Source organism: Pelophylax lessonae (assembly GCF_965119305.1).
Source record: "Pelophylax lessonae genome assembly, chromosome: 1".
Taxonomy (NCBI): Eukaryota; Metazoa; Chordata; class Amphibia; order Anura; family Ranidae; genus Pelophylax; species Pelophylax lessonae.
In genome coordinates, this window is record NC_138768.1 from 118,954,194 (window position 1) to 118,980,989 (window position 26,796).

Here is a 26,796-nt window from a genome sequence, read left to right on the forward strand (position 1 = left end):
TCTAGAGTGGGTTGGTACCATTTGGTCTTTTCTACATCTATGTTAAATGGATTAGTCCTACAATTCCAAGCCTGTCTGGGTTTTACAATCTTCTGGGAAACTTTTTTGCAAGGTAACTTCTATAACTCCAATAGAACTGGAATTAGGCATAGAATTCTGATTATTTAAAGGAACAATCATATGAATTGTTTTGTCCCTCCATAGGTGTTTGAAGTTTGGGCTTCATTGTCCCTTATGGTACACTGATACTCACCTGGAAGCACTTCTATAGTCACACTTGAGTGTCTCCAATATAGTCGAATCTCTGCAGACCTTTCATATGTCTTGTTGACAAAATGGGATTGTGCACTCCTGCTGCTCAGATACATATGAGCATTCTTTTTATAGTTATGTATTATGAGATAAAATTGCTTTGTCAATGACCAATGTGTAGTATAGGTTTATTAATGGTTTGTTTATTATCTTATTAGTTTATATGAGCAATATCCGAAATCTCCTGAAGCTATATCTATGTAGCGAAACATGTAGAGAAAGATTGGAATAATTGCTTGATTAACATGCAAAGACTTTCTTCTTTATGTAGGTTTTTTAAAATTTGTACAAATAAAAATTAGAATGTTTTATAAATAATATTTTGTGTCTTTAGCACCTCAAAAACCCTATTATTCAATATTTCAGTTTTTTTTTATACACTTTCTCAGGGTGTGGTGCGTTATATCTATTGGTGCACTCATCCATATACAATTTTTAACAGGATTATTCTAACAAAACACAGTAATTTTAGCCGCAGGAGGGGAGGGGCCGGTACTGACACTAGCTGACAGGCAGGGAGAGAGGGAGAAGGAGAGACAGCTGATGACGGAGGCACCTAAAATGACCACGGTATCAGGGGCTCAGCATGATAAACGTGGACAGTTTACCGAGGGGAGGGCGGCACCAGGCAGGATCAGCCAGGTATTTTAGATGAAAGAAAGGGCCAAATTGCACAGCACAAGCCCTGTGCTGTATAACGTGTTTTGAAAGGAACAGGATCAATTTTTATTTTTTTTAGGGTTACAACCGCTTTAACTTCTTAAAACTTCTTCAGTTGCAACGAGTATTAGGAAGATACCCTAGCCTTACCATGAAATGTGTATATTTTGACATTCCAAGAACTGGACGGGAGGTTTGAAAGTTTTGGGACCTGTTCTACATAACCCCATTAATGCCGTCAGGAGGTTTGCGAAGGTGTTAATTCCATGGTGACTGGAATAATGTAGCTGTGATACCTGGGTGAACGTAAAGGCTGGGGTATCTTCCTGAGACCCATTGGAACTTAGAAGTTGACTTTGAAAAGATACAAAACATCTTCAACATCACAGAAGTTCATTAGCATGACTAATTACTATTAGCTATAAGGGAGGACTTTTAGTGTTGTGTCACCTCTGAAGTGAGAATAGAAAGACAAAAAGAATCATACACTACCGTGGGGTAGTACCACGAGTGTATATATCATGATAGTACGTGCCACATCCCAAAATCAAGATATATAGAAACAAAAACATGGACTTTTATAGGCACTGGTAATAAAATGATCATTTTTTTTAATAGTTAGATATACAAAAATTACAATATATACAAAAACTCAATGTTAAAATAAAAACAGGATAACAGATACCCTTAACCAAACCGCATGTGTCTAATCTTGTCGGGCCGGAATTTCAAAGTCCCCCAAAGGTAAACACTGCGGATATGGTTGCACAGATGATTGGAACAGGGTCTAAGCTCAACACGTTTCGCGGCATAGCGCTTCTTCGGGAGCTCTTCAAACCATTCCCCAAACTGTCCATGTTGGAATAGTAGGGAGAAGGAAGGCAAGTCTCTGGCTAGTTTCTTGGTTATGTAAACAAAGTTAGAAGTGAGCCACTGTCCTAATTAAGCAGCACCTGGCGAGTTCCACCATTAGACAAATATGTAGAGAAGGAGAGCAAACCATTATCTAAACAACGAGGTGGCAGATATAAAAGTATATGGGTAACCCTGTACTATTGTATCAGTAACAGTAAGGGTAAGAAAGTGGTCACATATAAAAAGGCCTATGAACTGATATACAGGGCCAGTGCCTCCTTCCAGATTAGGGCTGAAAACACGAATCAATTAATTGACAACTAATCGATTATGAAAATAGTTGTCAACTATTTTCATAATCGATTAATTGGTTAGCCGATTGGTTGGCCTGCATACAGAATGCATTATTGGTTTACATATCAGAAGACACAGTGAAGCACACATACAGCTCAGTACACCATCCATAGATGTCAGTAAGTGTCTTAGAAGTTGTGAATGTGTGAGGAGCAATGCCTCATGGGACATGTAGTCCTGGGCAGTAAGTGAGTGGTTCTAAAGGCAAAAGTTTTTTACCTTGCTATAGGGGCACATTATACTATACTTTGCAGCTTGCTATTGGGGCACTCTGAAGGCAGGAGGAGCCAGAAGCATCAGGGGGACTGTAGAAAAGGAGAATCAGGACTGCTCTGTGCAAAACCATTACACAGAGCAGGCAAGTATAAACAGGTTTGTTGCGTTTTTTAATCTGCCTAACAACAAACTGGCCAAAAAAAAGCATAAACAATGCAAAACGCACAGCAAAATGCATGAAAAGCAAACTGCATAGGTGTGAACTGAGCCTCTTTCTGGCCATACACATATTGATTTTTGGACGAGAATATTCATACAAAAAATCTTTGTACATTCGCTGAAAGAAAGAATGTCGTTTGAAAATTTCACTTGCTTTTAACATTCAGTTTTAAAATGAATGTAATTTCTGAACGAAAAACCACATTCACTGCCTGAAAATTTCTTTGACCAAGAAGTTTTCTATTCTTCACTTTCGAATCTTCCCATCACTGTGGTCGAAAATGAACCTCGATTTTACTCCACTAACGAGTTGAAAATCGTTAAATTGTTCTTTGAAATAACGTTTTTTTTTAAGAAAGACATTTTTTTTGTATGGCCAGCATAAGTTACAGCAGGCACAGGTAGCTTTTATCAAGCCACTTGTCTATGACAAGGGAGTCGGTCATACATTACTGTTCTGTCTTTCACTGCTTTTTTCTTCTTTAAATATAAAATTTTATCTCGGAGTCTGATGAGGATATTTACCAGATTCAATCTCTAATAGTATATATACAGTATATCTCTTCTGTCTGTTATTCTCAGAGTGGATTAGAGATTTTGCTCCCTAACCATATACAGTAGTTGGTTATCTATATTTACCATTGCAAATAGATATTTAGGCATAAATTGCCTTTTTTTTTTTTTTTTTAATTTACATATTAACTAAATTATACACCACACTCATTTATTTTTTTAAGGTTATTATCCGATTAGTCGAAATAAAAATCGGTCAACTAATCAATTATGAAAATAATCGTTAGTTGCAGCCCTTGTCCAGATAAAAGTCTAGCTGGCGATATGTCTCCCCGAAAGTGGTACCTCAAAGTTGATGTAATATATCAGCTTTGGGGGACCCCTTTATGACGTTCGGGGACACCTATAGCCAACTAGACTTTTATCTGGAAGGATGCACTGGCCCTGTATATCAGTTCATAGGCCTTTTTATATGTGGCTACTTTCTTACCCTTATCCTGTTTTGATTTTAACATTATATGAGTTTTTGTATATATTGTAATTTTTGTATATCTAACTATTAAAAAATGTATTATTTTATTACCAGTGCCTATAAAGTCCATGTTGTTCTAGTGTCTACATATATATATGAAGTGAGAATGTATTTGAGGGTAGCATTGGAGTGTAACTGATAATGAGCTAGACTGGCCTGGACATTAGAGGTGCGCATCTTCACTGGCCTCACGATTCAATTATCATATCAACGATTCAAATTTGATTGGAGTCCGTGATGCATCAAGATTAATGCCCAAGGTTTTCATTAAAAAAATTCAAGCAGTCAGAAGAACTCCAATTTTATTTTATCTTTTTTTTTTTTTTTTTAAAGAACAAAACACACAGACACTTCCTGCATGTAGCAAAGTCTAAACACAGCAAAAACTTAAATAGGAGCTCCAGGCTCCCCCAAAAATACTACAAGGGATGATCAGAGACTGCAGTCATGCTACAAGGGACGGTCAGAGACTGCAGCCATGATACAAGAGACGTTCAGAGACTGCAGCCATGATACAAGAGACGGTCAGAGACTGCATCCATGATACAAGAGACGGTCAGAGACTGTAGCCATGATACAAGAGACGGTCAGAGACTGTAGCCATGATACAAGAGACGGTCAGAGACTGTAGCCATGATACAAGAGATGGGCAGAGACTGCAGCCATGATACAAGAGACGGGCAGAGACTGCAGCCATGATACAAGAGACAGGCAGAGACTGCAGCCATGATACAAGAGACGTTCACAGACTGCAGCCATGATACAAAAGACGGTCAGAGACTGCAGCCATGATACAAGAGACGTTCAGAGACTGCAGCCATGATACAAGAGACGTTCAGAGACTGCAGCCATGATACAAGAGACGTTCAGAGACTGCAGCCATGATACAAGAGACGGTCAGAGACTGCAGCCATGATACAAGAGACGGTCAGAGACTGCAGCCATGATACAAGAGACGGTCAGAGACTGCAGCCATGATAGAAGAGGCGGTCAGAGACTGCAGCCATGATACAAGAGGCGGTCAGAGACTGCAGACCTACGTAGTACAGGAGATGGTCAGAGACTGCAGACATAGTACAGGAGACGGGCAGAGACTGCAGACATAGTACAGGAGACGGTCATCGGGTAAGTATATTTTTTTATTTTACAGAAAAAATAATAAAATACCCTTTAGTATCACTTTAACAAATTATTGGTGAGTCTTTTGGCAGCAACTTAGATAGAATGCAGGTCAACATCACTGAAAAAAAAATAAAAATGAAAAAAAAAGGAAGGCATTCTATCTGCAAATACAGTATACTACTTGCAGATAAGTGGATGTTTCCAAGTGGGAAAGTTTATAGAGAAATCTAGGCACCTTATTGTCATGGGTTCATGTGCAGGGGATCTCTAATCCAACAATGCAATGCTGCCCAAGACCACTGGTTCCCTGCCACCCCCTGTGATAGCACATGGTCATTAAACCACTTATTTTTATTTTTTGCGCTATAAACAAAAAAAGAGCGACAATTCTTAAAAAGAAATATTTTTTACTTTTTGCTATATAACATTCCCAATAAAAAAAAAAAAAAAAAAAAATTAAAATGTTTTTATCATTTTAGGCCAATTTGTATTCTGCCACATATTTTTTGGTAAATAAAAATCCCAATAAGTGTATATTGATTGGTTTGCGCAAAAGTTATTGCGTCTACAAACTAGGGGAAAGATTTATGTCATTTTATTTATTTTTTTGATTTATGTCATTTTAATTTTATTTTTACTAGTAATGGTGGCGATCAGCAATTTTGCAACATTGCGGCGGACAGATCGGACACCTCACTGACATTTTTGACAACTTTTGGGGAGGACCACTGACATTACTACAGTAATCCGTGCTAAAAATATGCACTGTTACTGTACTAATGACACTGGCAGGGAAGGGGTTAACACCAGGGGCGATCAAAGGGTTTAATGTGTCCCTAGGGGGTGCTTCCTAGCTGTGTGGGGGATGGACTTAAGGAATGAACACAGGGACCTGTGTTCCTAAGTGGGAGGAACACAGGAGCCTTGTGTTCATTGCTGACAGAACATCGGTCTCCTGTGATATTATTATTAATAATAACTATTATAATATAGGATTTATATAGCGCCCACAGTTTACGCAGCGCTTTACAACTTGAGGGTAGACAGTACAAATACAATACACTTTAACAGAGTAGGAATCAGAGGGCCCTGCTCGTTAGAGCTTACAACCTAAGAGGGAGGGTCAAGAGACACAAGAGGTAATAACTGGGGGATGGGCTGATAGAGAAAATAAAAGTACAGTTGTTAGGTGGTTGCCAGATAGGTTTCTCTGAAGAGATGTGTTTTCAGGGATCGTCTGAAAGTGGACAAAATAGGAGATAGTCGAACAGATTGGGGTACAGCATGCCAGAGGATGGGAGAGGCTCGGGAGAAGTCCGGGAGGCGAGCATGGGAAGAGGTTACAAGGGAGCAAGAGAGCAGGAGGTCCTGGGAGGAACGAAGAGAACGAGTTGGTTGGTGTTTTGAGACCAGGTTAGTGATGTAGCTGGGTGCCAAGTTATGGATGGCTTTGTAAGTTATGGATAGTAACTTGAATTGAATTTGTTGGTTGAGTGGCAGCCAATGGAGGGATTGGCAAAGAGGGGTAGCAGACACAGAGTGGTTTGTAAGGTGGATGAGCCTGGCAGCAGAGTTTATGATGGACTGAAAAAGGGGATAGCCTTTTTAAAGGTAAGCCAATGAGGAGGGAGTTTTAGTAATCGAGATGAGAGATGACCAGGGAGTGAATTAGAAGCTTTGTGGTGTCGTTGGTTAGGAAGGGGCGTATCTTGGAGATGGTTGAGATGATCTTGGAGATGGTATCTTGCAGAGGTTGAGGCAGCAAGCTTTGGACAGTGACCGGATGTATGGCCAAAAGGATAGTTCAGAGTCCAGGATTACACCTAGGACCGTGGCATGGAGGTTGGTGTTTTGACCTTGGCATGGAGGGATGGGTTGATAATTGAGCCATTCATTTTGACAGAGAAATCAGGGGTAGAGGAATGTGGGGGGAGGAAATATCGTGAGCTAGGTTTTGGATAGGTTGAGTTTGAGGTGATGTGACATCGAGGCTGATATGTCTGTTATTAAGTTGGTGATACGGGAGGAGACTGATGGAGTGAGCTGAGGGGTGGAGAGATAGATTTGGGTGTCATCAGCGTAGAGAGGATATTGAAAGCCATGAGAGGCAATCAACTGACCCAGGGAGGAGGTGTAGTTTGAGAAAAGAAGCGGTCCAAGAAGAGAACCATGGGGGGACTACGACAGAGAAAGGAAGAGGAGAGGAGGTAGTAGAGTTGCAAGTAGCACTGAAGGTGCGTTGGGATAGGTAGGATGAGAACCAGTGAAGAGTACAGTCACGGAGACCAAGGGCATGGAGTTTTTTTTGAGGAGGAGGCGGTGGTCCACTGTGTCAAAGGCAGCAGAGAGGTCCAGGTGGTATAGCACAGAATAGTGTCCATTGGCGTTTGCTGTTAGTAGGTGAGTTTAAGGAGAGCAGTTTCAGTGTAATGTTGAAGGCGAAATCTGGACTGAAGGGGATCAAGATGTTTGTTATTAGTCAGATGGTCGTTCAGTCGGTTGTAGACCAATCATTCAAGGAGATTGGAGGAGAAGGGAAGTAAGGAGCTGGGTCGTAGATTGTGAAGATTGGTGTGGTCCAGTGGGGATTTTTTAAGGATGGAATTGACTAGCGCGTTTTAGAGAATTAGGGAAGATGCCAGAAGAGAGGGAGAGGTTGAAGATGTGAGTTAGAGAGAGTAGAATAGAGTCAGAGGGTTAGCATTGCATGAACGAGGGAGCGGGATCCAGGGGGCAGGTGGTTAGATGGGTGTTAATTAAAAGTCCAGCAACCTCATTAATACTAGCAGGGTTGAACGAGGGAAGTAATGATTGTACCCATGGATATGGGTTGTTAAGTGGGGGAGGTTTTCTGCACATTGGAGATCTCCTCGCGAATTGTATCAGTCTTATTTTTGAAGTGATTGGTGATTTCCTGGGCAGTGAGTGAGTTAGAGGGTGGAATAGGTGGATGACAGATTGGAGAGTTAAAGGTAGAGAAGAGATGAAGGGGACTAGATGAGAATGTTTGGATGAGCGGGATAAAATAGGTTTGCTTGGCAGTGAGGAGGCAGGAATAGTATTTTAGGAAGGCAGATTTGATTTGATTGAAGTCTTCCGAGGACTTAGGCTGGCCATATACTATACAATTTTCTTATTCAATTTCCTTTAGATTTACCTTAAACTATGTAGTGCAAGGGCCTGCCTGACTGCATACAAATTGAAAGTGTTTAGGTTTGACCCTATATTACATGGTTTTGGTAAATCTAAAGGAAAGTTGAACAAGAAAATTGTATAGTGTATGGCCAGCCTTAGTCTTTCGCCACAGGTGCTCAAGACCGCGGCTACGTTTTCTGAGACTTCTGGTGTCGTCTGTTTGCCAGGTTGTAGCGGTCAGGGCCGAATTCTGCGTGTAGTGAGGGGAGCGAGCTTGTCTAGGAAGCATGACAGTGAGCTGTTATAGATGGAAGAGGATAGGTTGGGCCATTACAGGGGTGAGATTTAGTCATATAGATGTCCAGTAGCAGAGTAGAGCATGAAAGGGTTGAGGTGGCGAAGGTTTCTACGGGTAACTGTTCGGCGGTTGGAGGGAGAGGATGTGGAAGACAGGGAGAGTGCGAAACTAATAAGGTGGTGATCAGAGAGTGGGAGAGGTTGCATGGAGTGCATAGATGGTAAAAGACAAGGTAAAGGGTGTTGCCAGTGGAGTGTGTAGGAGACTGTATCCATTGCTTCAGGTCAAGAGATGAGGTTAGACTGAGAATTTTAGAAGCAGTAGTAGTATTAGCATTAACAGGAATGTTGAAGTCACCAACAATGATTGTGGGGATTTCAGAAGAAAGAAAGTAGGGTAGCAAGGCAGAGAAGTCATCAAGGAAGGTTGATACCGGTCCAGGGGGCCGGTAGATGACAGTGATTCTTAAAGAAACAGAAGAAAATAGATAAGTGCAATGCTCCTCAAAAGAGGAGAAGGGAGGTGGGCGAAGTACCTGATAGGTGCTGCATGGGTCTAGAAGGATTCCCACTCCAATTCCCTTCTATCCACTTGGTCTGGGGGAGTGAGTCCAGAGAAGGCCGCATTGGGAGAGGGAAGCAGGAGAAGTAGTATCGGAATTATGAAGCCAGGTTTCGGTGATGGCGAGTTGGTTAACCACTTCCGCACTGCTCACTAGAGCTGTACTGCGGCAAAGTGGCTCGATAACGTCTGGCGACGTAGTACTATGTCACCAGACATTCCCCTCTCTCGGTGGCGCGCGCTGCTGGAGGCTCGCTCCCGCTGTATTCAGTCACAGCGGGAGTCGGGCCAGGGGAGGAGCGGCGGCTATCGCCGCCGCTCTTCCCCGATCGTCGAAGAGTCAAGTGTGGAGATCCGCCTGCTTGTGTAAACACAAGCGGGCGGATCTCCTAAGTGACAGGCAGGGTCAGATTGCAGGGTGTCCTTGTGTCACATATTCCCCTCCCCCCACACACGTCAGTAAGCACCAGGCATACAGTAACCCCTTGATCACCAATAAAAATTAACCCCTTCCCTGCCAGTGTGATTTTTACAGTAACAGTGCATATTTATAGCACTGATTACTGTAGTAATGTCACTGGTACCCCCAAAAATGTCAATCAGGGGTCCGATCTGTTCGCCGCAATGTCGCAGTCCCGCAAAAAAAAAAAAAAAAAACACCAAAAATGACAAATCTTTCCCTTAGTTAGTAAACACAATAACTTTTGCGCAAACCAATCAAAATACGCTTATTGTGATTTTTTTTACCAAACATAGGTAGCAGAAAACAAATTGGCCAAAAATTTTAAAAAATTTTGATTTTTACATTTTTTTGGGGGGGGATTTCATATAAAAAATGTGAAAAATATTGTTATTTTTTCAAAATTTACGCACTTTGTTTATAGCACAAAAAGTAAAAATCGCACAGGTGATCAAATACCACCAAAAGAAAGCTCTGTTTGTGGGAAAAAAAGGACGTCAATTTAATTTGGGTACGGCGTCGCACGACGGCGCAATTGTCAGTTAAAGTCATGCAGTGGCGAATTGCAAAAAGTGGCCCGGACGTAAGACAGCGAAATCCTCCGGTGGTAAAGTGGTTAAAGGAGTTTGTGATTAAGAGGTCATGGAGGGAAGCGAGTTTGTTACAGAGTGGGTGTTCCAGAGGTTCCAGTTGCAGTCATGGGTGGATGTCTTTCAGCAGCTTACACATAAAAAAAAAGCACAGCTACACAAAGAGAGTAAACAGGTTCCAGTTGCAGTTAAGGCCGTTTACAACGGCAGACTGCCGCTCTGCCTCAACGGGGAGAGATCGCGGGTGCCTGGCGGCAATCGCGGCCACCGGACCCGCAGATCAGCTTCCTCTGCGACGAATGGGCATGCGTGCCCCCAATCGTGGTCCCGCGAAGCGACGTACAGTTACGTTGTTTTTCGCGGGACAGAGCCAACCTGCCGCAGTATATGTACCGCTGGCGGTTGGCAAGTGGTTAAGCACATCTAGTTTACAACTAATAAAATTACCAAAGTAGACTGTAACAGATGTGTGATTACTCAACAAAAGCTTAGAACCCCATGCAGAAAGGTAACCTACAATGAAACTACAGTAAATAATAGGGTTTTCTAAAGTACGCACAAAATAGTCCTTTCTTGTGGACTGCATGAAATTGCTGCCATAAAACAAAATTACAACTTCCCCAGCTGACATAAAGACAGCATCTAACAAGAATTACAGATCTATTATAATAATCATGAACAGTGCCTGCTGTAAACACCACATTTTTTTCATTTGTGTGCCTTTAATTATATGCTCTTCATTTCTCAAGTAATTCAAATCCATTGCAGAGAAAGTAAATTCCATGCTTTTAATGGGAGATGGTGTCTTGCTGTGACTGCACTGAATGAAGCAACAAAAACCTAGAGTCACACATAAAACATAAATCCAATTGTTAGCTGCCCGTGGGGGAGAATACAGGATATTATGTTTAAAAAGGAAGGGAAAGCCGATTATTTTCTGCTACTTAGCCAGGCATAAATGTGCTGCATACAAGGGTCTCCAAAAGAAGCAGAGACTTCTGGGTATTCACCAATTACATGGTTATTCTTACATCAACTCCTGACCCCATGTGCTCCCAGAACATGACAACTTTCTAACCACAAAAAAAAAAAAACTCTCCCAATTTAGGACAGCACAATAAGATCCGGTACACAAGGACATGAGCAGCATATGCATTGTGTATTCCCAACAGCTGCTGCCCTCTCCTGATACCTAGTGGTGAGGTGTGCTGAGCAAGATTGCTGCAGTCCTTGTGCTAGAAGTGAAAGTTATAGTTTGTTGGGCTACAAGACAGCTAATTGATCACTACAGCAGAATAAAGCCAAACTCTAGGAAAAGAGCTAAATACACAGAATAGATATGAGAATTCGCTATTTTCTTAATCTTTTTATTCCTGAGATTTAAACAGCACAACAGGAGACTTGATTATTATTTTTTGATCTGTGGTTAAAGCGGAACCAAAGTCCAGTTTTCAAAATCTGTGAAGGCAGGCTCTTTATTGCACCCTCCATACATGTCAGTACACACAGTGCAGCACACATACAGCCCAGGACACCGTCCATACATGTCAGTATACACAGTGCAGCACACATACAGCCCAGGACACCCTCCATACATGTCAGTATACACAGTGCAGCACACATACAGCCCAGGACACCCTCCATACATGTCAGTATACACAGTGCAGCACACATACAGCTCAGTACACCCTCCATACATGTCAGTATACACAGTGCAGCACACATACAGCTCAGTACACCCTCCATACATGTCAGTATACACAGTGCAGCACACATACAGCTCAGTACACCCTCCATACATGTCAGTATACACAGTGCAGCACACATACAGCTCAGTACACCGTCCATACATGTCAATATACACAGTGCAGCACACATACAGCTCAGTACACCCTCCATACATGTCAGTAAAAACAGTGCAGCACACATACAGCTCAGTACACCCTCCATACATGTCAGTATACACAGTGCAGCACACATACAGCTCAGTACACCCTCCATACATGTCAGTATACACAGTGCAGCACACATACAGCTCAGTACACCGTCCATACATGTCAGTATACATAGTGCAGCATGCATACAGCTCAGTACACCCTCCATACATGTCAGTATACACAGTGCAGCATAACATACAGCTCAGTACACCCTCCATACATGTCAGTATACACAGTGCAGCACACATACAGCTCAGTACACCGTCCATACATGTCAGTATACACAGTGCAGCACACATACAGCTCAGTACACCGTCCATACATGTCAGTATACATAGTGCAGCATGCATACAGCTCAGTACACCCTCCATACATGTCAGTATACACAGTGCAGCACACATACAGCCCAGGACACCCTCCATACATGTCAGTATACACAGTGCAGCACACATACAGCTCAGTACACCCTCCATACATGTCAGTATACACAGTGCAGCACACATACAGCTCAGTACACCCTCCATACATGTCAGTATACACAGTGCAGCACACATACAGCTCAGTACACCCTCCATACATGTCAGTATACACAGTGCAGCACACATACAGCTCAGTACACCGTCCATACATGTCAATATACACAGTGCAGCACACATACAGCTCAGTACACCCTCCATACATGTCAGTAAACACAGTGCAGCACACATACAGCTCAGTACACCCTCCATACATGTCAGTATACACAGTGCAGCACACATACAGCTCAGTACACCCTCCATACATGTCAGTATACACAGTGCAGCACACATACAGCTCAGTACACCGTCCATACATGTCAGTATACATAGTGCAGCATGCATACAGCTCAGTACACCCTCCATACATGTCAGTATACACAGTGCAGCATAACATACAGCTCAGTACACCCTCCATACATGTCAGTATACACAGTGCAGCACACATACAGCTCAGTACAACCTCCATACATGTCAGTATACACAGTGCAGCATGCATACAGCTCAGTACACCCTCCATACATGTCAGTACACACAGTGCAGCACACATACAGCCCAGGACACCGTCCATACATGTCAGTATACACAGTGCAGCACACATACAGCCCAGGACACCGTCCATACATGTCAGTATACACAGTGCAGCACACATACAGCTCAGTACACCCTCCATACATGTCAATATACACAGTGCAGCACACATACAGCTCAGTACACCCTCCATACATGTCAGTAAACACAGTGCAGCACACATACAGCTCAGTACACCCTCCATACATGTCAGTATACACAGTGCAGCACACATACAGCTCAGTACACCCTCCATACATGTCAGTATACACAGTGCAGCACACATACAGCTCAGTACACCGTCCATACATGTCAGTATACATAGTGCAGCATGCATACAGCTCAGTACACCCTCCATACATGTCAGTATACACAGTGCAGCATAACATACAGCTCAGTACACCCTCCATACATGTCAGTATACACAGTGCAGCACACATACAGCTCAGTACAACCTCCATACATGTCAGTATACACAGTGCAGCATGCATACAGCTCAGTACACCCTCCATACATGTCAGTACACACAGTGCAGCACACATACAGCCCAGGACACCGTCCATACATGTCAGTATACACAGTGCAGCACACATACAGCCCAGGACACCGTCCATACATGTCAGTATACACAGTGCAGCACACATACAGCTCAGTACACCCTCCATACATGTCAATATACACAGTGCAGCACACATACAGCTCAGTACACCCTCCATACATGTCAGTATACACAGTGCAGCACACATACAGCTCAGTACACCCTCCATACATGTCAGTATACATAGTGCAGCATGCATACAGCTCAGTACACCCTCCATACATGTCAGTATACACAGTGCAGCATGCATACAGCTCAGTACACCCTCCATACATGTCAGTATACACAGTGCAGCATGCATACAGCTCAGTACACCCTCCATACATGTCAGTATACACAGTGCAGCACACATACAGCTCAGTACACCGTCCATACATGTCAGTATACACAGTGCAGCACACATACAGCTCAGTACACCGTCCATACATGTCAGTATACATAGTGCAGCATGCATACAGCTCAGTACACCCTCCATACATGTCAGTATACACAGTGCAGCACACATACAGCTCAGTACACCCTCCATACATGTCAGTATACACAGTGCAGCACACATACAGCTCAGTACAACCTCCATACATGTCAGTATACACAGTGCAGCATGCATACAGCTCAGTACACCGTCCATACATGTCAGTATACATAGTGCAGCATGCATACAGCTCAGTACACCCTCCATACATGTCAGTATACACAGTGCAGCACACATACAGCCCAGGACACCCTCCATACATGTCAGTATACACAGTGCAGCACACATACAGCTCAGTACACCCTCCATACATGTCAGTATACACAGTGCAGCACACATACAGCTCAGTACACCCTCCATACATGTCAGTATACACAGTGCAGCACACATACAGCTCAGTACACCCTCCATACATGTCAGTATACACAGTGCAGCACACATACAGCTCAGTACACCGTCCATACATGTCAATATACACAGTGCAGCACACATACAGCTCAGTACACCCTCCATACATGTCAGTAAACCCAGTGCAGCACACATACAGCTCAGTACACCCTCCATACATGTCAGTATACACAGTGCAGCACACATACAGCTCAGTACACCCTCCATACATGTCAGTATACATAGTGCAGCATGCATACAGCTCAGTACACCCTCCATACATGTCAGTATACACAGTGCAGCATAACATACAGCTCAGTACACCCTCCATACATGTCAGTATACACAGTGCAGCACACATACAGCTCAGTACAACCTCCATACATGTCAGTATACACAGTGCAGCATGCATACAGCTCAGTACACCCTCCATACATGTCAGTACACACAGTGCAGCACACATACAGCCCAGGACACCGTCCATACATGTCAGTATACACAGTGCAGCACACATACAGCCCAGGACACCGTCCATACATGTCAGTATACACAGTGCAGCACACATACAGCTCAGTACACCCTCCATACATGTCAATATACACAGTGCAGCACACATACAGCTCAGTACACCCTCCATACATGTCAGTAAACACAGTGCAGCACACATACAGCTCAGTACACCCTCCATACATGTCAGTATACACAGTGCAGCACACATACAGCTCAGTACACCCTCCATACATGTCAGTATACACAGTGCAGCACACATACAGCTCAGTACACCGTCCATACATGTCAGTATACATAGTGCAGCATGCATACAGCTCAGTACACCCTCCATACATGTCAGTATACACAGTGCAGCATAACATACAGCTCAGTACACCCTCCATACATGTCAGTATACACAGTGCAGCACACATACAGCTCAGTACAACCTCCATACATGTCAGTATACACAGTGCAGCATGCATACAGCTCAGTACACCCTCCATACATGTCAGTACACACAGTGCAGCACACATACAGCCCAGGACACCGTCCATACATGTCAGTATACACAGTGCAGCACACATACAGCCCAGGACACCGTCCATACATGTCAGTATACACAGTGCAGCACACATACAGCTCAGTACACCCTCCATACATGTCAATATACACAGTGCAGCACACATACAGCTCAGTACACCCTCCATACATGTCAGTATACACAGTGCAGCACACATACAGCTCAGTACACCCTCCATACATGTCAGTATACATAGTGCAGCATGCATACAGCTCAGTACACCCTCCATACATGTCAGTATACACAGTGCAGCATGCATACAGCTCAGTACACCCTCCATACATGTCAGTATACACAGTGCAGCATGCATACAGCTCAGTACACCCTCCATACATGTCAGTATACACAGTGCAGCACACATACAGCTCAGTACACCGTCCATACATGTCAGTATACACAGTGCAGCACACATACAGCTCAGTACACCGTCCATACATGTCAGTATACATAGTGCAGCATGCATACAGCTCAGTACACCCTCCATACATGTCAGTATACACAGTGCAGCACACATACAGCTCAGTACACCCTCCATACATGTCAGTATACACAGTGCAGCACACATACAGCTCAGTACAACCTCCATACATGTCAGTATACACAGTGCAGCATGCATACAGCTCAGTACACCCTCCATACATGTCAGTATACACAGTGCAGCACACATACAGCTCAGTACACCGTCCATACATGTCAGTATACACAGTGCAGCACACATACAACTCAGTACACCGTCCATACATGTCAGTATACATAGTGCAGCATGCATACAGCTCAGTACACCCTCCATACATGTCAGTATACACAGTGCAGCACACATACAGCTCAGTACACCGTCCATACATGTCAGTATACACAGTGCAGCACACATACAGCTCAGTACACCGTCCATACATGTCAGTATACACAGTGCAGCACACATACAGCTCAGTACACCGTCCATACATGTCAGTATACACAGTGCAGCACACATACAGCTCAGTACACCCTCCATACATGTCAGTAAGCACAGTGCAGCACAGTGCAGCACACATACAGCTCAGTACACCCTCCATACATGTCAGTAAGCACAGTGCAGCACACATACAGCTCAGTACACCCTCCATACATGTCAGTATACACAGTGCAGCACACATACAGCTCAGTACACCCTCCATACATGTCAGTATACACAGTGCAGCACACATACAGCTCAGTACACCCTCCATACATGTCAGTATACACAGTGCAGCACACATACAGCTCAGTACACCGTCCATACATGTCAGTATACATAGTGCAGCATGCATACAGCTCAGTACACCCTCCATACATGTCAGTATACACAGTGCAGCATGCATACAGCTCAGTACACCCTCCATACATGTCAGTATACACAGTGCAGCATGCATACAGCTCAGTACACCCTCCATACATGTCAGTATACACAGTGCAGCACGCATACAGCTCAGTACACCGTCCATACATGTCAGTATACATAGTGCAGCATGCATACAGCTCAGTACACCCTCCATACATGTCAGTATACACAGTGCAGCACACATACAGCTCAGTACACCCTCCATACATGTCAGTATACATAGTGCAGCACACATACAGCTCAGTACACCCTCCATACATGTCAGTATACACAGTGCAGCACACATACAGCTCAGTACACCGTCCATACATGTCAGTATACATAGTGCAGCATGCATACAGCTCAGTACACCCTCCATACATGTCAGTATACACAGTGCAGCATGCATACAGCTCAGTACACCCTCCATACATGTCAGTATACACAGTGCAGCACACATACAGCTCAGTACACCCTCCATACATGTCAGTAAACACAGTGCAGCACACATACAGCTCAGTACACCCTCCATACATGTCAGTATACACAGTACAGCACACACACAGCTCAGTACACCCTCCATACATGTCAATATACACAGTGCAGCACACATACAGCTCGGTACACCATCCATACATGTCAATATACACAGTGCAGCACACATACAGCTCAGTACACCATCCATACATGTCAATATACACAGTGCAGCACACATAGCTCGGTACACCATCCATACATGTCAATATACACAGTGCAGCACACATACAGCTCAGTACACCCTTCATACATGTCAGTATAGACAGTACAGCACACATACAGCTCAGTACACCCTCCATACATGTCAATATACACAGTACAGCACACATACAGCTCAGTACACCCTCCATACATGTTAGTATACACAGTGCAGCACACATACAGCTCAGTACACCCTCCATACATGTCAATATACACAGTACAGCACACATACAGCTCAGTACACCCTCCATACATGTTAGTATACACAGTGCAGCACACATACAGCTCAGTACACCCTCCATACATGTCAGTATATACAGTGCAGCACACATACAGCTCGGTACACCGTCCATACATGTCAGTATACACAGTGCAGCACACATACAGCTTACTACACCCTTCATACATGTCAGTAAGCTTGTGAATGTGAGAGGAGCAATGTCTCATGGCATATGTAGTCCTGGCAAGGAAAAGGAAGTGATTTTATGTGATTCTAAAAAGGCTTATTTTTTTTTTTACCTTGCTGTATAGGGGAACTTTATAATATACTTTGCGGCTTGCTATGGGGGCACTTCTAAAACAAGAGGAGCAAGAAGTGCCGACAGGGCACCCCAGAAGAGGAAGTACGAGTACTGCTACTTTTTCTCAAATACTTCCCAATATCAATTATGGATATCTATTTTTATTGTAGTGAGTTTTTTGTTTTTGTTTTAGACAAATGAAAAATTATTACCGTTTCTTTATAATTTGGACGAACCGTTATTCTGTAGCTTTGGCTTCAGCGTGATTTCAAAGCTGCAGATCAGTGTGATTTGGATCTCTGATTTCTTTGCGGCATGCGAATTAATTTAACAGAACTCAATGCAAGTGAATGTAAATCGCAAAAAAGGTAACAGTTTTAGTATCAGACCATTTGCACGAGTGCAAATGCTTAGTATCATTGGTATTGGTGCAACACTAATATATATATATATATATATATATATATATATATATATATAAAAATCTTCTGTCTGTTGTTAGAGTACCTTAGATATTTTGTTCCTTCACAATATAGCTACAAATTCTGGATGGACCCTCTGCACACTGCTACACCCTTTCCAGCAAACTATGCAATGAAAGACAGGGATATTTAGTTCACATATAGTCCATCCAGAATTTGTAGTGTTAATATGTGGTCACACCCGTTTAGCATCTGATAGTTTCAATACACATACAAGCTATTGGGATTTTAGCACAACATCATATAGCTGGTTATTTGTATTTACCACTGCATAGAGATATTTAAGAATAAATTATGTTTTATTTAAACTTTACATAACTAAATTATACACCACACTTTGAGATTTTATTTTATCTGATTAATCGAAACAATAAAATCGGCCAACTAATAGTTAGTTGCAGCCCTATTTGTAGGTAAACTGCCATTTGACTAAAGCCAGTTGCACCCATAAATCCAATCTGAACTGCAAGTGATGGGGATATTTACCAAGTATTGAAGCTAAACTCCAGGCAAACAGCTAAATAAACAAAATAAATAAATACAATGATGCTATTTACTTATCAAACGATACAAACCGCAACAGCCCCAACCTATAATTGGCCTTAACAGCAAGGAGCACATGGAAGGACGACGCATGTCAAACCACAACAACGAAAAATTCCCAGCTCAACTCACCAGCCAGCCTGCAACAAACTGAATTGCCCTGCCTAACAGGGCAATTCATTCATAAATAGCTTTGAGAACGGGATCAGTAGCTCAATTTCAGTTTTTACAGAGGACACAAAATTGGGCAGGGCAATAACTTCACAATACGAGGCAGAAATCTTACAGAATGACCTGAGCAAAATAACAGAGTGGGCAACTTACATGGCTAATGAGGTTTAATGTGGAGAAGTGTAAGGATTTGCACTTGGGGCTAAAAACATAAAAGCACAATACACATTAGGGGAATCAAAAATGGAGAAAGATCTGGGAGTCTTAGTAGAGGATAGACTTGGCAATAGCATGCAATGTCAAGCTGCAGCTGCCAAGGCCGGCAGAATATTAGCATACATAAGGAAGGGGATGTATTCCAGAGATAAAACTATAATCCTACCACTTTATAAAACTCTGGTCCGACCACATCTGGGAGTATTCTGTCCAGTTGTGGTCACCAGTCCTCAGAAGAGATGTGTTGGAGCTGGAGAGAGTCCAGAGAAGGGCAACTAAACTAATTAGGGGATTGGAGGACCTTAATTATGAAGAATGTTTACAATTGCTTGATTTATTCTCCCTGGAGAAGAGACACCTGAGAGGGGACATGATAGCAATTTACAAATACCTCAATGGTGATCTCCGCATAGAAAAAAAAGCTATTCAGTTGCAAGAATTGCATGAGGACACAAGGACATACTATGCGATTAGAGGAGAAGCGTTTTAACATCAGGTAACGCAGGGGGTTCTTTACTATTAGGGCAACAAGATTGTGGAATTCTCTACCACAAAGGTAGTTACTGCGGGACGTATGGCTACTTTCAAAAGACTCTTGTACGTACATCTCAAGGATCAGAACATTAGGGGTATGAGAGATGATTACGGCCACACACACCTACACAGGTTTAACTGGATGGACTATTGTCTTTTTTCAACCTCAACTACTACTATGTAACAGCTCACGTTAACAGGGGTTTAGTTTGCACATATTTGCAAATACATGTGTAAGCTGCAGCGGCCACGCCATGGCATTCCAGTATTAACTACAGTCCTACAGTGCCTTGAAAAAGTATTCACCCCCCTTGAAATTGTCCACATTTTGTCATGTTACAACCAAAGATGTAAATTTTTGGGGGGGGATTTTGTGTGATAGACCAACACATAGTGGCATATAATTGTGAAGTGGCAGGAAAAAGATAAATGGTTTTCAACATTTTTTACAAATAAATATGTGATAAGTGTGGCGTGCATTTGTATTCAGCCCCCCCTAAGGCTGGCCATACACCATACAATTTTCTTATTCAATTTCCTTTAGATTTACCTTCAACTATGTAGTGCAAGGGCCTGCCTGATTGCATACAAATTGAAAGTGTTCAGGTTTGAACTTATATTATATGGTTTTGGTAAATCTAAAGGAAAGTCGAACAAGAAAATTGTATAGTGTATGGCCAGCCTAAGTCAATACTTTGTAGAACCACCTTTCACTGCAATTACAGCTGCAAGTCTTTTTGGGAATGTCTCTACCAGCTTTGCACATCTAGAGTGTGAAATTTTGCTCATTCTTTAAAAAAATAGCTCAAGCTCTGTTAGTTAGATTGGATGGAGAACGTCTGAACAGCAATTTTTAGGTCTAGCCACAGATTCTCAATTGAATTTAGGTCTGACTTTGACTGGGCCATTCTAAAACACATAAATATTACTTTGATCTCAACCATTCCATTGTAGCTCTGGCTGTATGTTTAGGGTCGTTGTCCTGCTAGAAGATGAACCTCCGCCCCATTCTCAAGTATTTTTGCAGACTCTAACAGGTTCTCTTCTAAGATTGCCTGTATTTGGCTCCACTCATCTTCCCATCAACTCTGACCAGCTTCTCTTTCCCTGCTAAAGAAAAGCATCCCCACAACAAGATGCTGCCACCACCATGTTTTACAGTGGGGATGGTGCGTTCAGCTTGATGTGCAGTGTTAGCTTTCCTGCCAAACATAGCGTTTTGCTTTTAAGTTAAATGTTGGTCTTATCTGACCAGAGCACTTTCTTCCACATGATTGCCATGTCTCCCACTTGGCTTTTTGCAAACTGCGAATAAGACTTCTTATGGCTCTCTTTCAAAAATGGCTTTTTTCTTGTCACTCTTCCATAAAGGCCAGATTTTTCGAGTGCATGACTAATAGCAGTCCTCCAGAGTTACCATGGGCCTCTCTTGACTGCTTCTCTGATTAATGCTCTTCTTGCCCAGCCTGTCAGTTTAGGTGGACAGCCATGTCTTGGTAGGTTTGCAGCTGTGCCATACACTTTCCATTTTCGGATGATGGATTGAACAGTGCTCCATGAGATGTTAAAAGCTTGGGATATTTTTTTTATAACCTAAACCTGCTTTAAACTTCTCCTCAACCTTATCCCTGACCTGTCTGGTGTGTTCCTTGGCTTTCGTGATTCTGTTTGTTCACTAAGATTCTCTAACAACTCCCTGAGGGCTTCACAGCAAAAGCTGTATTTATAGTGAGATTAAAGCAGACCTTCAGTCATTTTTTCATCTTTCCATCCATTAAATCCTCTGCCCTTGTTGTTTTAACTTTGGATTGTAAAACATTTTTTTTCTGCCAGTGAATACCTTATACAGCCCACTTCCTCTTTGTCTGGTATAAAGCCTAGGCTAATGACATTATGCACAGGTCTCTCTCTCTAACTCCTGTGAAAGTTTGCCAGGAGGGGAACAGGGGTGAGTCATAGGAGAGCCAATGAGAGCTGCAAAGCTGGAGGGGGCTAGTTGAGGGTGGAGATAACAGGAGACTGCAGAGATCCATGAGGATCCATCAAGAGAGGAGAAATGTGCAGGCAAGCAGTGGTGTGAGTGTATATATATATGTGTGTGTGTGTGTGTGTGTGTGTGTGTTACATAGTTGTTGAGGTTGAATAAAGACAAAAGTCCATCCAGTTCAACGCGTGCAGGTGTGTGTGTGTGTGTGTGTGTGTGTGTGTGTGTGTGTGTCAGTGACATATTCATTTTCCATAACCCTGAATGTTGTGATCTTTATAATGCACGTCCAAGAGTCTTTTAAAAGTACCTATACTCCCCGCAATTACCACCAATTGTGGAAAAGGGTTCCACATACTTACCGCCCTTACAGTGAAAAACCCCTTATGCAGCTTTAGGTTAAACGGCCTCTCCTCTAATCTCATTGTATGGCCACGTGTCCTCTTACACTCCTTGAGACTATTTTTTTTCCTATGCTGGGATCACCATTGAGGCATTTTTAAATCGCTATCATGTCCCCTCTCAGGTGTCTCTTCTCCAGGGAGAATAAATCAAGCGATTGTAAACATTCTTCATAATTAAGGTCCTCCAATCCCCTAATTATTTTACAAGAGTTTGCAATCGCTCCTCATTATTAAGGCCCCTTAGTTTAGTTGCCCTTCTTTGGACTCTCTCCAGTTCCAGCACATTTCTTCTGAGGAATGGCGACCAGAACTGGACAGAATACTCCAGATGTGGCCAGACCAGGGTTTTATAAAGTGGTGGGATTAAAGCTTTATCTCTGGAATACATCCCCTTCCTTATGCATACTAATATTCTGCTGGCAGCTGCAGCTTGACATTACATGCTATTGCTTAGTCTATCTTCCACTAGAACCCCCAGATCTTTCTCTATCCTTGATTCCCCCAGAGGTCCCCCCCCCCCCCCCCAGAGCATATTTTTTGTTTATGTTTTTAGCCCCCAAGTGCAATAACTTAGGCTACATTCACACCTGAGCGTAGCGTTTTTCGCGCGTTTTTTGCCGCGATTTTACCGCGATTTTACCGCGATTTTTACCGCGATTTTTGTGCAGGCGTTTTTAGATTGAATAGAGATCAATGGAAAACGCCTGTAATCTGCCCAAAAAGAAGCTCATGTACTTTTTTGAGCGTTGGGCGTTTTGTATACAGCGTCAAAACGCTCAGATGTGAACAGGGGCCATTGAAATGAATAGGATTTGTCTTGTTGGGCGTTTTGAGAGCTGATCCTAGAGCAGAAAAACGCCCCAAAAACGCCCCAAAACGCCTAGATGTGAACGGAGCCTTACATTTCTTCACATTAAATCTCATATGCCATGTAGTTGTCCACTCAGTTTTTTTGTTTAGGTCATTCTGTAAGATTTCTATATCTTGATGAGAAGTTATTGCCCTGCCTATTCTTGTGTCATCTGCGCGCGCGCGCATGCGTGCGTGTGTATGTGTGTGTGTGTCTGTGTAAATCCAGGAAGTAAACCGGCAGCATCTTCAGCTGCCCACAGTTAAAATGGCTGCAGCCAGACTTAGTGGAGGGAGATTTCTGCAGCATATTTGGCAAGTACAGAATCACAGTATATATAAAAAAATATGCAAAGTGGTTGGAGGGAAGCTTCAGAATTGCAAATTTGTTTTATCACAAATTATGTGAGCAGACTGCAGTTCCTTTTCAAACTACTCACCGGTGGACTCTATTTACTAATTAGGTGACTTCTGAAGGCAATTGGTTCCACTGGATTTTAGTAAGCGGTTTTAGAGTAAAGGGGGCTGAATACAAACTCATGCCACACTTTTCAGATATTTGTTTGTTAAAAATTTTAAAAACCATTTATCATTTTCCTTCCACTTCACAATTGTGTGCCACTTTGTGTTGATCTATCACATAAAATCCCAATAAAATACATTTACGTTTTTGGTTGTAAATGTGTAAAATTTCAAGGGCTATGAATACTTTTTCAAGGCACTAACTCTATAAATTGTAAGAGCCTCAGTAGGAGCACATATATACTAATAAATAGATTGAGGGGAGGGATCATATTTGTAATACTGTACCTCCGGTTTAGAGATTTACACAGCTCTGCCACACAACACAGCCCTGTCTGGTGGGAGAGTAGCTTTCATCTCCCCCCTGCAGCCAGTGGACATGGAAAGAAGAAGCACAGACTAATCAGCTAATTTCTCTGGCACTCTGCTCTGTCATTCTCTCAGTATATTCCTTGTTAGCACATGAGCACTGCAGCACTGAATGGTTTACTTTCTCTTTCGCAGTCTGGCTGCATACCAAAAACTTTTAAAGATACATTAAAGCTGAACGCCAGACAAATGTATTTTTTCCCATGCAGTGGGACTGCGCCCGCACTGCATGGGTTAACTGCTGGTCTTTGATTAGGAGATTGGAGAGCGGAGATATACTTACCCAATCCTCCGATCCTTCGAGCACAAGACCGGTCCCTCCAGCTCCTGACCACGCGCCCACCCCCGCAAATCTAGCAGTTTTGTGAGATAGACTGTTCCAGGTGTCATCACGTTCATAGACCTGCTCTGGATAGGAAGCATCAGGAACAGTCCACCGCTGGACCTTGGGAGCGCTGTTCACCAATGGAGCAGAGGATCGGATGAGTATACAGCTTTCTGATCACCCCTTGACAAAGCAAGCATTTAACCCATGCATTGCGGGCACAGCCCCGCTGCGTGGGAAAATGTTTTTTTTTGCCCCGGAGTTGGGCTTCAATGAACGCATTAGTTCTTTTTGTCTGCCTCAAGTTCTGGTCTTCATTCATTTTATTGGCTGGCATATACAAAAGCTTGCGGGTGGTGGGCATGGCACTTACTTGGTGCCTTTCACCTTTGCCTGCTTAGACTCTTCCTTCTGTTTTTCTTTTTTCAGCTTTGTTACTCGTGGTACAATGTCATCAAATGGATTAAATAAGACCTAAAAAAATAAAACAAAAAAAAGGACAGCATATTTTTATTTAGTTCTAAAAAGTGTTAAAGGAGAACTCTAAAAAAAAAAAAATACCAGTCAAAGTACAGTACATGCCACCAATTTATGTGAACCTGCTGTTTTATTTTTTTTTAAATTTGATTTTGAATTCTAATAATACTGCATATAAAGACTCTTCATAACTGTGTGCTCGTTTCCCATTACAGCCGTCTGTTGACTGGACTTTACAGTAACCTGTTTGCGGGGGGAGTCGAACCTCATTGTGTGAAACAGATGACATTATGACTACCACTGTGTATGAGCCAGCCCTTTATTTTCTGTTACAGGCCAAAACCTAATGACAATTGTGCATCCAAGTTCACAAGCTGCATCTGTAAACAGTCTTCTAGGCAGGGTGGATTTGATTTAAATCAAGTCGATTTAAATCACAAGTAAAAAGGCTTTATTTAAATCAACTCGATTTAAATCATCATTTTTAAAGAGCAACTGTCATCTCTGTCCCACATTCACTTTAATGGGACGGCTGGTGATGTGGCAAAAGGTGGGGGATGTGGCGGCAGCAGGTGATGGATCTGAAATGACAGGTGCTCTATAAATGTAAGGACTTACTCTTGCTACTAGTTACAATCTTTATTATTTCCAAACAAAATGAAGGTTTCCAATTTAGAATAATAAGCTGTCAGGTTAGTAAAACAGCGATTTTAGAACTGATTCAATCATACAGTTTGTAGTGCACATAGATTTGCAAAACAATGGAATAAAGGAATATTCCTAAACTTTCTTTCATCTCATGGTTACTGTGGATTTGTGTAAATGCATCAATGCAATGCATGTTATCTTAGCTTGCAGAGCTTGTATTCATTAAATGAGTTTACCAAAAAAATATTGCAGAAAATACAGCCTCATGCTACATATCTAAGCTCCATTCCATGCTGAATAAACTAAAATTAATAATGTATCTTAAATAGAAAACTATCTTTAGATATATTTTTACTCCAAAAGCATTATACTAAAATAAATTTGATAAAAAAATATATATATTTTTATCCACCCAGCTTCTAGGTCACATTTTTTCCCACAAATTCTGTGTCCTGTCTGCAGGTCATTAAAAACGGAATTTTTGTAAAATCTTACCTGTAAAATTCCTTTCTCTGAGTCCTCCGACAGTCGCCGCCTCTTCATATTCGTCACATATGGGGTATTAGACTTTGCTCCGAAGGAGTAGCTAGGCAACAGAATATGTTAACAATAAAGCTTTAACATATCCCACCCTCAAGGGGTGGTCCCCTCAGTCAATACCCTCCTACTTCCTGCAACCATATCTCAGTTTTAGTGGAATAGCAGTAGAGTATACATTCAAACCCCAAAAGAGGGGCGGGGGCGGCGACTGTCGGAGGACTCAGAGAAAGGAATTTTACAGGTAAGATTTTACAAAAATTCCGTTTTCTCTTACGTCCTCCGACAGTCGCCGCCTCTTCATATTCGTCACATATGGGGACGTCCCAAAGCAGTGCAAACATGAGGGGTGGGAAACGCATCCGCGCCGAAAGGCAACGCAGTCTCCACATCAAAGAAAGGAACCTTACCAAAGGAAGGAAACCAGCTGGGCAACAGCAAAAATAAGTGCTCAACAGGAGCAACAACCCAGGAAAAGACAAAAAAACCAGGGGATACAAAAGATATCCCAACAGCCAGGAGTCCCCAACAAGGGACCCTATGGAACAGCCGCACTAAGAACCTTGCGGCCAAAGGAAGCATCCGCCGATGCCTGAACATCTACTTTGTAGAATTTTGTGAAAGTGTGCACGGTCGACCAAGTCGCCGCCTTACACACCTGGGCCACAGAAGCCCCATGACGGCAGGCCCAAGACGTACTCAGTGATCTAGTAGAGTGCGCCTTCACAGGCACAGGGGGAACCTTCCCCTGCAAGGCAT

At 42.6% G+C, this 26,796-nt stretch overlaps 1 protein-coding gene across 1 annotated transcript in view; it reads right to left on the reverse strand.

The window, feature by feature from the left end:
- CWC27 (CWC27 spliceosome associated cyclophilin) overlaps positions 1 to 26,796 on the reverse strand; it is a 371,659-nt gene that overhangs the window by 314,470 nt on the left and 30,393 nt on the right. The window contains exon 6 of the mRNA XM_082248209.1: positions 24,749 to 24,849. Within this exon, the coding sequence (XP_082104335.1) occupies positions 24,749 to 24,849 (101 nt within the window). The remainder of the gene's footprint in view (positions 1 to 24,748; positions 24,850 to 26,796) is intronic.